This window comes from Zosterops lateralis (genome assembly GCF_965231275.1).
Source record: "Zosterops lateralis genome assembly, chromosome: 4".
Lineage (NCBI taxonomy): Eukaryota > Metazoa > Chordata > Aves > Passeriformes > Zosteropidae > Zosterops > Zosterops lateralis.
Window position 1 is genome coordinate 58,318,882 of NC_139765.1, and position 12,324 is coordinate 58,331,205.

The window sequence follows — 12,324 nt, forward strand, 5'->3', positions numbered from 1 at the left end:
ATGTAAGTAAAATTTTTATTTCCTTTTTCATGCTTCTTAAGCCATTTTTAGTGTACCATACAAGCTGGTCAGAATTTTCCAGTAGCTGTCCAGACAGAGGGAAAGTTCTCTTCCTAGTACTGAACAAGTACCAGTATTAAAAGAACTATGATAAACAGTCTGTTACATTTCAGTGCAATATTAAAATTTTGAAATAGTAATTTCTGTGGGACAAAACCTGTACTTCTAAGACTGTATGTAAAACATCTTTGAACTGTTGTGTTTAATTTACAACACAGTCACAAGCAGAGACCAAGTCAAGATATTCATGACAATCAAAATATGCAGAAGCTTTTGAGAAAGTTGAGTAGGGTTGATAAAAGAGCAGTTAAACTGTTACCACTCATATAATTCTCTGTTCATTAAGCTCTGCATGCAAAAATAAAGTCAGCAATTTTATTTTTGCAAATTGGCTCTTCTGAACATAAATGATTCAAGAGCGTTGAATCCCAGCTGTCTCAGAGATTACCAGTACTCAGAGATTAAGAACTGATCTCATGTTAGATCGCCAGCTATGACTTCCAAAGTCTAAAACAGCAGAGCCTCCCGTCTCTTGAAACACACGACAATGTTTGGAACATCTTCCAAAAGTGCTCTTTATTCCCTAATAAAATCACAGCAGCGTTAGTAGTCAGGCTCATTACAGTTAGAAAGACTGCCATGTTCATAGTTCTTAATTCTTTACAGGTTTTGGCACATCCACAGAAAAGACCCTTTTAGCTTCCATACACAGAAGAATGAGGGCACAGGGTGCATAACTACAAAATCATCTAATCAGAGAGTTTAGAGAGAAGGAGGGCAATCATTCCTCTGGTCAAAAAACTAATTCTTTCAGAAACATTTTTTTTAATTATTTTTTCTTTAATTGAAAACCATTTATTTTTACTGTGGAAGCTATGGAAACTAATTTTTTTAGCACAGTACATTCTAAGAAGCTATTAGATTTGTTAGTTACACCTCATATAATATGAAGCAAGCAGAAAAAGTAAAATTTAAAAATTTACATCATAAATTATGTAAAGATCACAAAAGATTAATGTAATCTATATTGCTGTGGTTGAGTGTAAAAAAATATGAAATTACCTCTCTGATATCGACACATTTCTACAGTAGATAATTTCTTGGAAAGCTATTAATATCAAACTTTTTAAACAAAGCTCACTACTTATATAGACAGCAGAACTGAAATAAATTTGTTTTCTAAGCACCTTGTTATTCAGCATTTATCTAAATTTTAATAAGACATAAAATTGTGCATGCATTTATTTTGGTAAACAAGTCAATAAGACTTACTTCTTATATATAAAATAATTAAATAATAATTATTTATATAAATAGGAATAAAGCACAGTCACTATCCTGAAGATCTTAGGGCTCAAGTATAAAGCAGGAGACAAAAAATTCTCAGAAAAGTAAAAAGAAGCAACACAAAACTCATCAATGTGACTGTAAGTGCTACTAACATACTCAAGCCAACCTGTCAAACCTATTCTGGGCATAGCAAAAAACCAGAACTTGACACGACTTAGGGCAAAGCAGCTGAATATCTGCATTAGGTGCTCCATTTAAGTAAGAAGGCAAAGTGGGAGATAGCATCATTACTTTCCTGTGAATGCAGGTTGGTGATGGAGCTGTCATCACGGGCTGATAGACTGGAGTCAGCATCTCAAGGCTGAACCTGAGATGCCATGTAAAGTGTCAGGATTAGACCATTAAAGGCCTCAAAAGAGAAAGTGTCTAAATTTTCCTTGGTGCTCAAAAATAAAGAGAACTAAGGGAGATGCAGAACAAGAAAGCAAGAAAAAATGATGGATTGAAAAATAATCTTTACACCTTCTTTGCAGTCTGGGTGAATATAATTGGAGCAAAAATGCATTTGTCAAAGACAAAGAAAAGGACAATGCAGTAATAAAGATGTGAGTTGATGACAGCATGGGTGAAAATGTCTTTTAGATAAGCCTATATCTTAAAACTATGAATAAAAGATCTGCAAGACAGGTTCCTTATCACAACATAATGAATTTATTTTTGTAGCTCAGCTATGTCAACAAAATTATAACTTCCTTTAAGTACAAATCTAACAGATAAGCCAGTATGAATTCAACTATTGCTAACTTAATTGTAACTACCATTAGCTTATATTCAGATCAACAGTTGAATCTAGTCCCTGAAGTCTTGTTTCTGTAAAACCTTTCCAATATCTTCCAACAATAAACTCAGTTGTCATATTTTCTACTAATAAATAATTAATTCCAAATATGTTCAAAATCATACATGAATACTTGATCACTTAATAGTATCAGCTACTCACATCTCTCAAGAATTCAGGAGAATTTTGGAATTATGGCAGTAGTGAGGAAAATGAGTAACAGAAAGCCAAAGTCTGAGACATGCTGATGAGTAGAAAAGTTTTCATTAGTTGCACGTTTAATTACTTAAGCTTAGATAGTAAAAGCTAACTGAATTTCACATTTTGTATTCAAAAGGCATACTTTATCACATTAAAAAAATTATTTATAATAAGCTTACTGCTTCTTTTTTGTTTTGGTTTGGGTTTTTTTGTTTGTTTGTTTTTGTCTTACACTGGTATGGAACCAGTAAATTAACATAAAATATTCATATCATCAACAGAAACATCAGAAACCAAGAATGAACTGTTTGAGTCTATAAAACATTACACTGGTTACATAGGAAAATCTAAGGCAGGATTAAAATTTTTGCCATTTACTACCTAGCCATTCCCTGCTCTTTCATATTGAAGTATAAACTGCCAATCTGAACTATGAATAGAGCAAGCGAGTTATACAAACTACCTTTCTGTACCTGGGTTTGAAGGGCACCCTAAAGAGGACTCAGTAGATGTGAAAACCAAGAGAGAATAACAAGCTCTAGTGAAAACTAAAAAAACCCTCACTCTTTTCCATTATATTAATCTTTGTATTATACATGGGCATGAAATATTAAAGCATCTCCCTGAAAACATGTCAGTTTAATTTCACTGCTATCAAAAAGTGACTCTGGGGAATTTGAAAATTGCTGAATGTAATAATTTTTATCCTCATTACATAGCATTGCATCACACAGCTCACTGCATTACATAGCAAATTTCAAAATGGGATTATAGCTTACTAGAAAGATCACTGAATAAGTAGGACAAAATGCAAGCAGCTTTAAACTCCTAGGAAAATAAAACCATCTGATATTTTGTACTTAACCAAATAAATGGCAGCGAGAGCAACTTGTTCAAATGATTCAAAAGAGGACAACTATCATCATGACTTGATTACAATCTCACAATGAAAAAATTACTTCGTTTTGTTATTTGAAACATGAAAAATATGGCAGAGCATCAACAGAGTGTTACATGCCTGTGTTCCAAGTCTATAGATACACCTGTTTAGGTATATACATGTACATCTATAATATATACATATAACATATACACATGAACCTTTGAGCATTTGGAGGCCTGAGTTGAAACATTTATTTCTTCTACCCTTCCTTTATCAAAACTTACTTCCTTTCATATCTTAATACTTAATTCTACAGATATAAACTAAATACCAAGAAATTTTCAGGTTGTATCACCCTATAGTAGAGTCCAGCTTAACTTCTTCCATTTCAAAATTATTTCTCTGCTACATGACAATACACAAAAAAGTTCCCAAAAACTACAATCACACACATAGCATGTTTGTAATTAGGAAATATTGAGGGATGAACATTTGGTATCTAAGTCAATTAATCTGTTCACATCAGGAAGAATAAATATCATACTTATACTGATTGCTTGGTTGCAGACATACTTAAAAGAATGAAAACAAGTATCTTAAGAGCAAGTACTATTTTCTATCATCATCTTGTCTGTAATATTGCTGATAATATACTCATCAAATAATAAAAGTATTGCATAACCAATTCTTTTAAAATTGGTCTTTCATTCAAAATCTGTTCAGTGTCTCTTCTGGCAGTGATACACCTGATGTTCTTGGGAAATTATTCCTACTTAGAATTCCTGTGAGATCTGTATTTCTACTGAAAGAGGTCAAACAAACATGTAAAAGACAACCAGGAGTTTTCATAGCTAGTAGAAAAGAACCAGGCCCTCTGACTGACAGTAAGGACAGACTTTTTACTCCTGTCATATACAGAAAAACAAACACAACACATGCTATGAGCAAAACAAATGACTGAATGCATGTAATTCTTAATACAGATTAAGAACAAAAAACTTCTGTACAAAATGTACTATGGCTATGACTCCTCAATAATGTGAATTCAATGCAATCAGAGTACTCCAAACAGCATTTACTGAACTTCCCAATTTTCCAATGTAGTTTAAGTGCTTATTACTTTGAAGACTAGGCAGTGATCTACAGCTATTATTAACAAAGTGGAAGAATAATGGATATTATTCTTGCCTGTGGGACAGAAGTATCATTTAGAGAATTGATAACACTTTAGTTTAGCCATTTTAAAAGGTCATGTTACACAATAAAGAAGGCCAAGGCTTTTAGTGATAACATATGATGGTGATAAAACTAGCATGGATCTACACATCCTCAAAATTACCAACTGCATTTCTATGTTGTAAGCAATCCAAAGCAGTGTGATAAATGCATTCCTGTGTATTCCTGATTTCTGTACTTTATATTCTAGTTTACAAGGTCTATAAAGAAATTGAACCGTATAGAAATACTTAATTATTAAATAAGTACACAAATCTGAATGTGTGTAAGGAGAACAAAAGTAGTCTTCATAGTACTATACCATGGTATTATTTACTTGAAGCATAGTTGTAATAGATTTGGTAGAGAGAGGAAAATTATGCTCTTCAGTGAGGGAAATCAACATAAAAATTTACTAGGGAGGATTAACAGTGAACAATTGTAATTGAGAGGTATGGATACCAACATTAGAGATGATTTTGACAAAGTACCATAAATTGAGAAAATCTGACAGTGTTAGCAGGTAGTAGAAATTAAAGCTGTTATGTTGTGCCCTTAGGGATTTATTCATTTCAAAGGCAGGCTATGACAGCTCTGAATAAATCCTTTCATGAAGATAAAATAGATTGAAGTGATACACAAATTTGCACAATGGTTCATTTGTAGAGGGCCACAGAGTTCAGTCAGCTGGAGAGAAAATAAGCTGGTAATGGGCCATTTCACCGGGGTAGGCAATGGTGGGGGCTTTGCAGCACAGGCTATTCACATTCATACAAGACTTTAAAGCCTTTTAGGCATTCAATGTGTATGATAGGATAAAATTCAATATAAATATTCCTATGAAAGTGAACTGTCACTAGTTCACAAAAATAATTGGACTTCTATGGATGCATGCAAATGATTTGACTATCTACCATATTCAAATCTTCTTACAAACAACTTCCTGATATGCTTTTTGCTGGAAAAGATGTAAGATATTGAAATGTAGGGGCCTGAAGTCCTTTTACTTCCTAATGAAAAACAGGGTCCTTATTTGAAAAGACAGCTTGCCCAGCTTTTTTGAAAAAATGAACATGACCTTGTTAGAGAACGTTATGCTATATAGATGAGAAATTATAAATAAATACTTCAGCGATGCATTCAAGATTAAAAAATCCAGTTACCTTTTCAGAAAATCTCTGCAAAATATCAAGGTAACAGCATCTCCAAAGATCATCTTCTCAAAGCCTGCCTCAGTTAAAACAGCTTTTTTTTTTTTTTTTTTCCAGAGTGGACAAAGAAAACACACCTCCTACTGCTTATAGTCCATCACTTCAGGTCTAACAGTTTTGGAGAACTCTAACAGTAAGATATCGTCAGTCTTGCTGCTCCTATTTTGTCTTAAATTCATCCCCAAGTAATGTTAGGAAGGTAAATCTAAAAAATGCCACCCTGTGCTTGAAAAATATCCCCTTCACTTACTTGAAAATCTTTCTCCTCCAGGATCTCTTTCCTCCACCTGACAAGGAAGGCAGCACAGACGTACAAGTGGAAGTGAGAAAAACCCTCTGGTTCAGACTAGAAAAAATAAAAATAGATCATCCTTTCAATACACAAATAATACTTTTGATCACCATATGCCCCAAGCGTATTTTTATGACATTTACTTCTAACTACAAATGTCAGCTACATCTGTCTCTCTTTGTATCACAAACATGCTTGCATGTAATCTATGCCAAACCTATTCATTGCTATTATCTGTACCACGGACAGAGATGAGGCAGCTTCCATTTCTCATACTTAAATTCATTTTTTACTGATGTGTTTTCCATTTCTGGTGTTATCCATTAGCTTATATCTGGTATGAAATACTGCACTGTCCAGCTCAACACTGTGGCGTGAACATATGTTTCATCTCCATTATTAAGTCAACTCTACTACTAGTAAGAGCTTTTGAAGTATAAATTTTGATATAGGAAATTATTAAGCATTGTAATAATAAAAATAACTTGTATTATACTGAATGGAATTAAATGTTTTTACCATAGGAAGAAAACCTACTTGTAAGATTAAATATTTACAGCTCAGTTTTGCATTCAGATCTGCAGCCTTCTGTTCTGGTTCAAGTCAGCAGATTCCATCATAAACTCCCCCTAGAAATTAGTATTTTTTAATTTCACATAAGAGTTTAGCAAATTTTGTTCTGAGGTCTTTAAAAGACATCACTAAGTTTTCTCATATTATCAAATAAATCTCATTTTATTTTCTATACCACTAAGAACCAAAAAATAATTATGATATTAAATTATCAATGTTATGACTGTGAACAAATGCTATGTAAAATCTCATTAAAATAAAATTTGAAAATAATAATTATAAAATTAAACTACATAATCTGGCAAACTGAGGTATATTTAAATTCTGATATATATATAATTTACAATATTTAATTGTATTGCTTTGAAAATATAGCAAGCTTTTTCATATTCTCTGCTGGTCATTTCAAAATTTAAGTTTACTCCTTAGAAAACTACAGTGTTCTACTCAAGTATAGTGAACTGAAACAACTTCTTATATAAAGCATAACATGGCAAAATACCTATTTTATTGCTATTTAACCCAGAACAACATGGTATTTAAAATTTGTGCAATAAATAAACTTCCCAGCTATAACAAGTGACAAAGGAAAAATATTCTCATACTAAAACTTTTCATTCTCCTCTATCCATGACTGATAAAAGAGCAGAGCATGCTACGAGAGATTTGTAAAACACCTTGTTAACAGCTACAGAAACTGCAGACCATCTGGTCCACCAAATCAGTAAGGTTCCAGAAAAGAGATATTGCCAATTATCTGGAGGGAAGTTTTTAGGTTTAAAAGTGTACTTGGAACTGAAAATAAGAATTAACTAATTTTGGAAACATTTTTAAAAGAATTATAGAAAAATTATCTGCCTATGTATAAGAACCTGTACTTTGTCTAATGATTTTTCTGTGGTTTTTTTCACCAATAAAAGTTTCTTCAAAATGAAGCTCTTTTAAATGAAACAAAATAGGTTTAAAAATGCAATTCATTAGACAAAAAATACATATCCCCAACAGATTTAAAAAAATTCATCATGCTTCATAGATAAGTCTAGGTACAAAGTATTTCCAATGGATAGTTTTAGACAGTTTTAGAAATTGAGTAAAACAGCTAATGCATAATTGCCTTTTCTAACACCTGATACCTATTATACTTTTCCATTTGCAGCTTTTGAAGTTACAAACAGTTTGATCTCTAAATGTACAGAAATGCAGACTACCAGCTAAAAGCTATTTAAAATCAAGTATAAACAATGACCTTGATTTAAATATTTTAGAAAAAAATCTCAAGGCAGATGTACAACCTTCCAGAAGACTTATTCTGAACATATTACAGACAACTCTGAGCACATTATCTAAGAACCATCTGTCACTATCAATAAAAATCATTTAGATTGTTAACATCACAAATATCTCATTGCCCTGCAAATGCTGGATCTCCTCTGCAGCTGAAATGAAAGGCATTCTTTGGACTGCACTCCCCAAACTTCTTAAATTACACAACCACCAAAAGAATGCAAATTTTGTTGTATGACAAGACTGATCATTGTCTTGTCAATGATGAGTCTAAGCAGCCTTCTGCCCTGGATACTTCAACATTTAGGGAGTGTAACACCTCATATATTTGTATTTATATACGAATGTTACTGTACATTTGTATTTACATACAATACAAGATTATTGTTCAAATACTCAGAAAAATTAAAGCTATGAAATTTTGTCAGGGTTAGGTATTAGACCACATTTCACACACAAGTAAGAGCTCAGACACAAAGACTTCCAAGCACTCAGTAATTACACATGAATAAAGCAACCTTAAGCACCTCCATTTCTACCATATTACAAAGAACAGATAGTTTAGCTGAAAAGAGATTTAAATAATTTTTGCCAAAATATCCAAGCAAACTATAGAAGAAAAAGAGAAAGAAGCCAACACATGAACATCATGAAAAGTGAAATATGTTGGCTGCTCCTCTAAGTTTTGCATTTTTGATCAGCCAGGAGCCTTGACTTCCTAGGCACAGACTCAATTCACTGTCCAAACAGACTCAAGAGTTCCATTCTGAGAAGAAATACAGCAAGAACACACCAGAGAAGTCCATCACAGTAACTCATTCCTCTCACTAGGAATGACCAAGAGCAGATGACTGAGAATAGGAGTGCAAGAATAGCAGCACCTCCGCAGAATACTCCAAGTTTCAAAAGTTTCATGCTTACAGATGTCCTAAGAGAAGCTGCAGAATATGTCAATTTAATAGGAGTTAATGGATTTCTCTTAACTTCCTAAATCTTTTTGCAACTGTAAAAAGATTTTGGTAAATCACCAAGTCCTGGAACAAAGAATTCCAAAACATGAGCGCATGCCATATAGTATGTCTGGTTTAAACCTGCTAGTTTCATTCAAATTAGTTCTGATATCTGCAGTGAAAGAGTATGAATCACTTCCTGTTCGCTTTCTCCAATCCATTCATATTTCCTTCTCTTTTGCAAAGTAGAACTGTTTTGCTTATTCCACTGTTCCTCATGTACCAGTTCCACCACTTTTGCTCAGCCCTCTTATGCATCCTTTCTTGTAGTTTTCTCATTTTGAAATAGGATTAGACTGTATATAGCATATAAGCTGCAGAAAGAATATAACTCTCATAGTGTTCCTAGTGATATTTTGTTCTCCTTACTTTTTCCAATAATTCCTAACCTTTGTTTTGGTGGTTTTTTTGTTATTTTTCTATTCTTGATTGCTGCTGAGCTTATATTTTCCCCTTGTGCTTGACTGTAGGAAGCTATCTTGAAGCCCATATCAGTAAAGCTAGGATTGGCCCAAACACACAATATCCCTTTATATCTGTCCACACCAAATTTTACGTGTTATTTATGCCAGGCTGTTAAGAGAAACATAAAGTTCTGCAACTGTTTGCTGTCCACCTCTCACCTTTACTACCCTTACTAATATGGTGCTGGCAGCAAACTTTGCTGTCTTAGTTGCTCCTGTATCCCTTTTTTAACTCTTCAGCAGAAAGAGCTTAAGCCTCATAAGAAATTGCAACAGAATTACATGTTAGTACTTTTAATTTTGAAACTTGCCTGCTTGTTCTTAACATTTGTTTTCTATATTTCAGGGAGTTATTATTCAAGCAAGGACATTCCCTTGAATTCCACAGCTGTGTTTCTTCTTCAATAACCTTTAGTGAAGGACCTTCTTCAGTGTTGTCAATATTCTACATCAACCTGGTACATGTGTTCACTGGCTCTCAAGCTTTGTGAGGTGTGATTTTTCCCTACAAAAATCATGTCAACACTTTCTTAAAATGACACATTTAGTCATGGTGAAATAATATTACAATCAAGTTTAGAGAATCGAAGTCACCTTAATCTTGTCATTCTAAAAGATACTGGAATACTTGGCAGGCTGCAAATATTTTTATTTACACAGCTGCGTGCTAGCTCATGTGGGATCATAACCTTCTCCTGCTTTCCAGTCAGTTATATAATGAAATTTCAATTATTCAAAAAGTGCTAAATTTTTTTACTTTTATTCATTGTACATGTTTAAAAGTTTTTTTACGGTTATATGCAAAAATACCTATTAACAACACTTTAGCAGAGTTTGCACATTTTGGCTGGTTTTGTATCACTGTTTTTCCTTCACAAGGACTATCCCCAAGAGAGTTATCCTAAAAACAGTAAGTGACCACGAGCAGTTGCCTAGGCTGAATCCAATCTCACCATAAACATAGCAATGAAACTGGATCTTTTATGCTTTAAAAAACCAAACCAAACAAACATAAAACATAACCTATAGGTAAGGCCTACAAGAAGCTGTTTCTAATGGGAACATCCATCAATTAACATGAGAATTTGTGGGCAGGTTTGATCTTTGCATAAAAAACATCTGATTCAAACATACTTCATAGCATTTCAAAATCTTTAATGGAAAGTAACATTTCCAGGTCATAACATCAAGCTAGAAATATCTGTCACAGCCAAAAAACTATGCAAATATCTCAACTTTAGAGTTCATTAAATCCCTTATAGAAGAGTTGTTTTTAAAAATACATTACAAGAACTGTGTTCGCATTCCCTATTTCTGCTAGGCATGTTCAAAAAAATTACTTATCATACAATCTTCCATTGGATTTGGCAAATTTATGCTGAAAATGAGGTGAAGGTCAGTTTACACAACAATTTAGTCATTACCCTCTCTGATCTAGTCAACACCAACTTGGCAACAATTCCTGAAATATGACTTGTGATATAAACTTCTGCTGTGAAATCCCAGTCACAAAGAACACAGACCACTGCTGGAATTTTTTGGATCAATACCTTGCCCTGTTGGAATGCTCCATATGGCATGCAAAATTCATGTTAAGACTACAAATCAATGTCAAATATAAATGGATGCTAGTGATAATTACTATTTACCCAATTTATCCACACTTCAACTAATAATTTAGTTTTATGAAGCACCTTTCATATAAATTTTCACATGACCTTGTATTTTCAGAATGGAGTTTACTGCCCTCTTCACTTGCTAACATGCTCAATTCAAATAGATTAAAAAAATAACTAACAAAGTGTGTATTTGACTTTTTTATCCTTTCTGTTCCAGAATAAACTGTAGTGGAAAACAAAAATCAATGTTTCTCATTTGGTTCTTTTAAAGAATTCACTATGAAGTTTTTTAAGAGTTCAGTCATGACTAGGATGTAAAGTGGATTCTCACTCAATGAAACACTTTCACATCCAACACTGAACTGTCATCTTTTACAGCTATTTCTCCTCTTGTGTGGTGGTTTATTACTTTTGCACATATGAGTGTTGCTAGATGTTTGCAAAGGAATGGAGCTTCTTATGCAACTCCTTTAAAGCCTTTTCTTGCTGAATTGGATATTAACAAAAGAAAGTAAAGCAGTTTTTTTGAAAAATGCCTTGGATACAAATGCAAGAAGATGTTGAACTCTACACAAGGAGAACATTTTGCAATATTTATTTCTAACATTATTTTTAAAATAATCTAGATAGACACAGAAGCATTATGAATAGTGACACTATCAGAAAACATAATTTCTTTCCTCTAATTTCCCATGTTAGTAAGCCTCTTGTTATCTGTAGTGAAGAGTGACCATGAGTTGGTTCTTTGTACTTGCTGGAGGAACTATTACTTAATCTACTGCTCTGAATTTCTATAGCTTGAAAAGGCAAACAACTTCTATTTTACCTAATAGTTATAACTACATAGAACATAGCAAAACAGGGATATGGCAATATGAGCATGAATTCTGCCAGTGATAGATCCATCACGTGATTTCAAATAACAATAGTGAGGGCTGTATATAAAATCCCAATCTAATATACACATTTGTGGCTCCTCTAGTAGGAACAAAAAATTACTTCCTGCAAGTTATTTGTTTGGCAGTGAGAACGCAAGAACCAGCAGCAAGAACTAATGAAACTCTTCCAGGTTGGTTTCAGTGCATTTACAAGTAGGAGCAACACAACACTATAAGCCCACATCAATAACAATAGATAATTTACACTGTTTAGGTTTTAGAGAGCAGTTGATTACTTACAGTTATATTTTCTTTGTTCACCATAGTTGATGTATGAAAAAACAAGCTATTTAGGTTAGAGCAATTAATATGGTTCCTAATTATCTTATCAAACCATGACACAGTGCAATGACTCAAAGTAGCGAATCTCTGTGTAATTAACACTGAACATCACTACGTCATTTACTCCCTCTAACAGCATGAAATACAAGCATACAATTAATTCT

General features: G+C 33.2%; 1 protein-coding gene across 2 annotated transcripts in view; it reads right to left on the reverse strand.

The window, feature by feature from the left end:
* The window catches only part of TBC1D22A (TBC1 domain family member 22A), a 146,429-nt gene that overhangs the window by 25,177 nt on the left and 108,928 nt on the right, over positions 1–12,324 (reverse strand). The window contains exons 12-13 of one of the 2 annotated variants that reach the window (XM_083859537.1): positions 5,949–6,044; positions 2,351–2,432 (exon numbers count right to left, since the gene is read on the reverse strand). In XM_083859537.1, the coding sequence (XP_083715663.1) occupies positions 2,364–2,432; positions 5,949–6,044 (165 nt within the window). In that variant the 3' untranslated portion in view covers positions 2,351–2,363. The remainder of the gene's footprint in view (positions 1–2,350; positions 2,433–5,948; positions 6,045–12,324) is intronic. The other variant, XM_083859536.1, reaches the window with a different exon arrangement.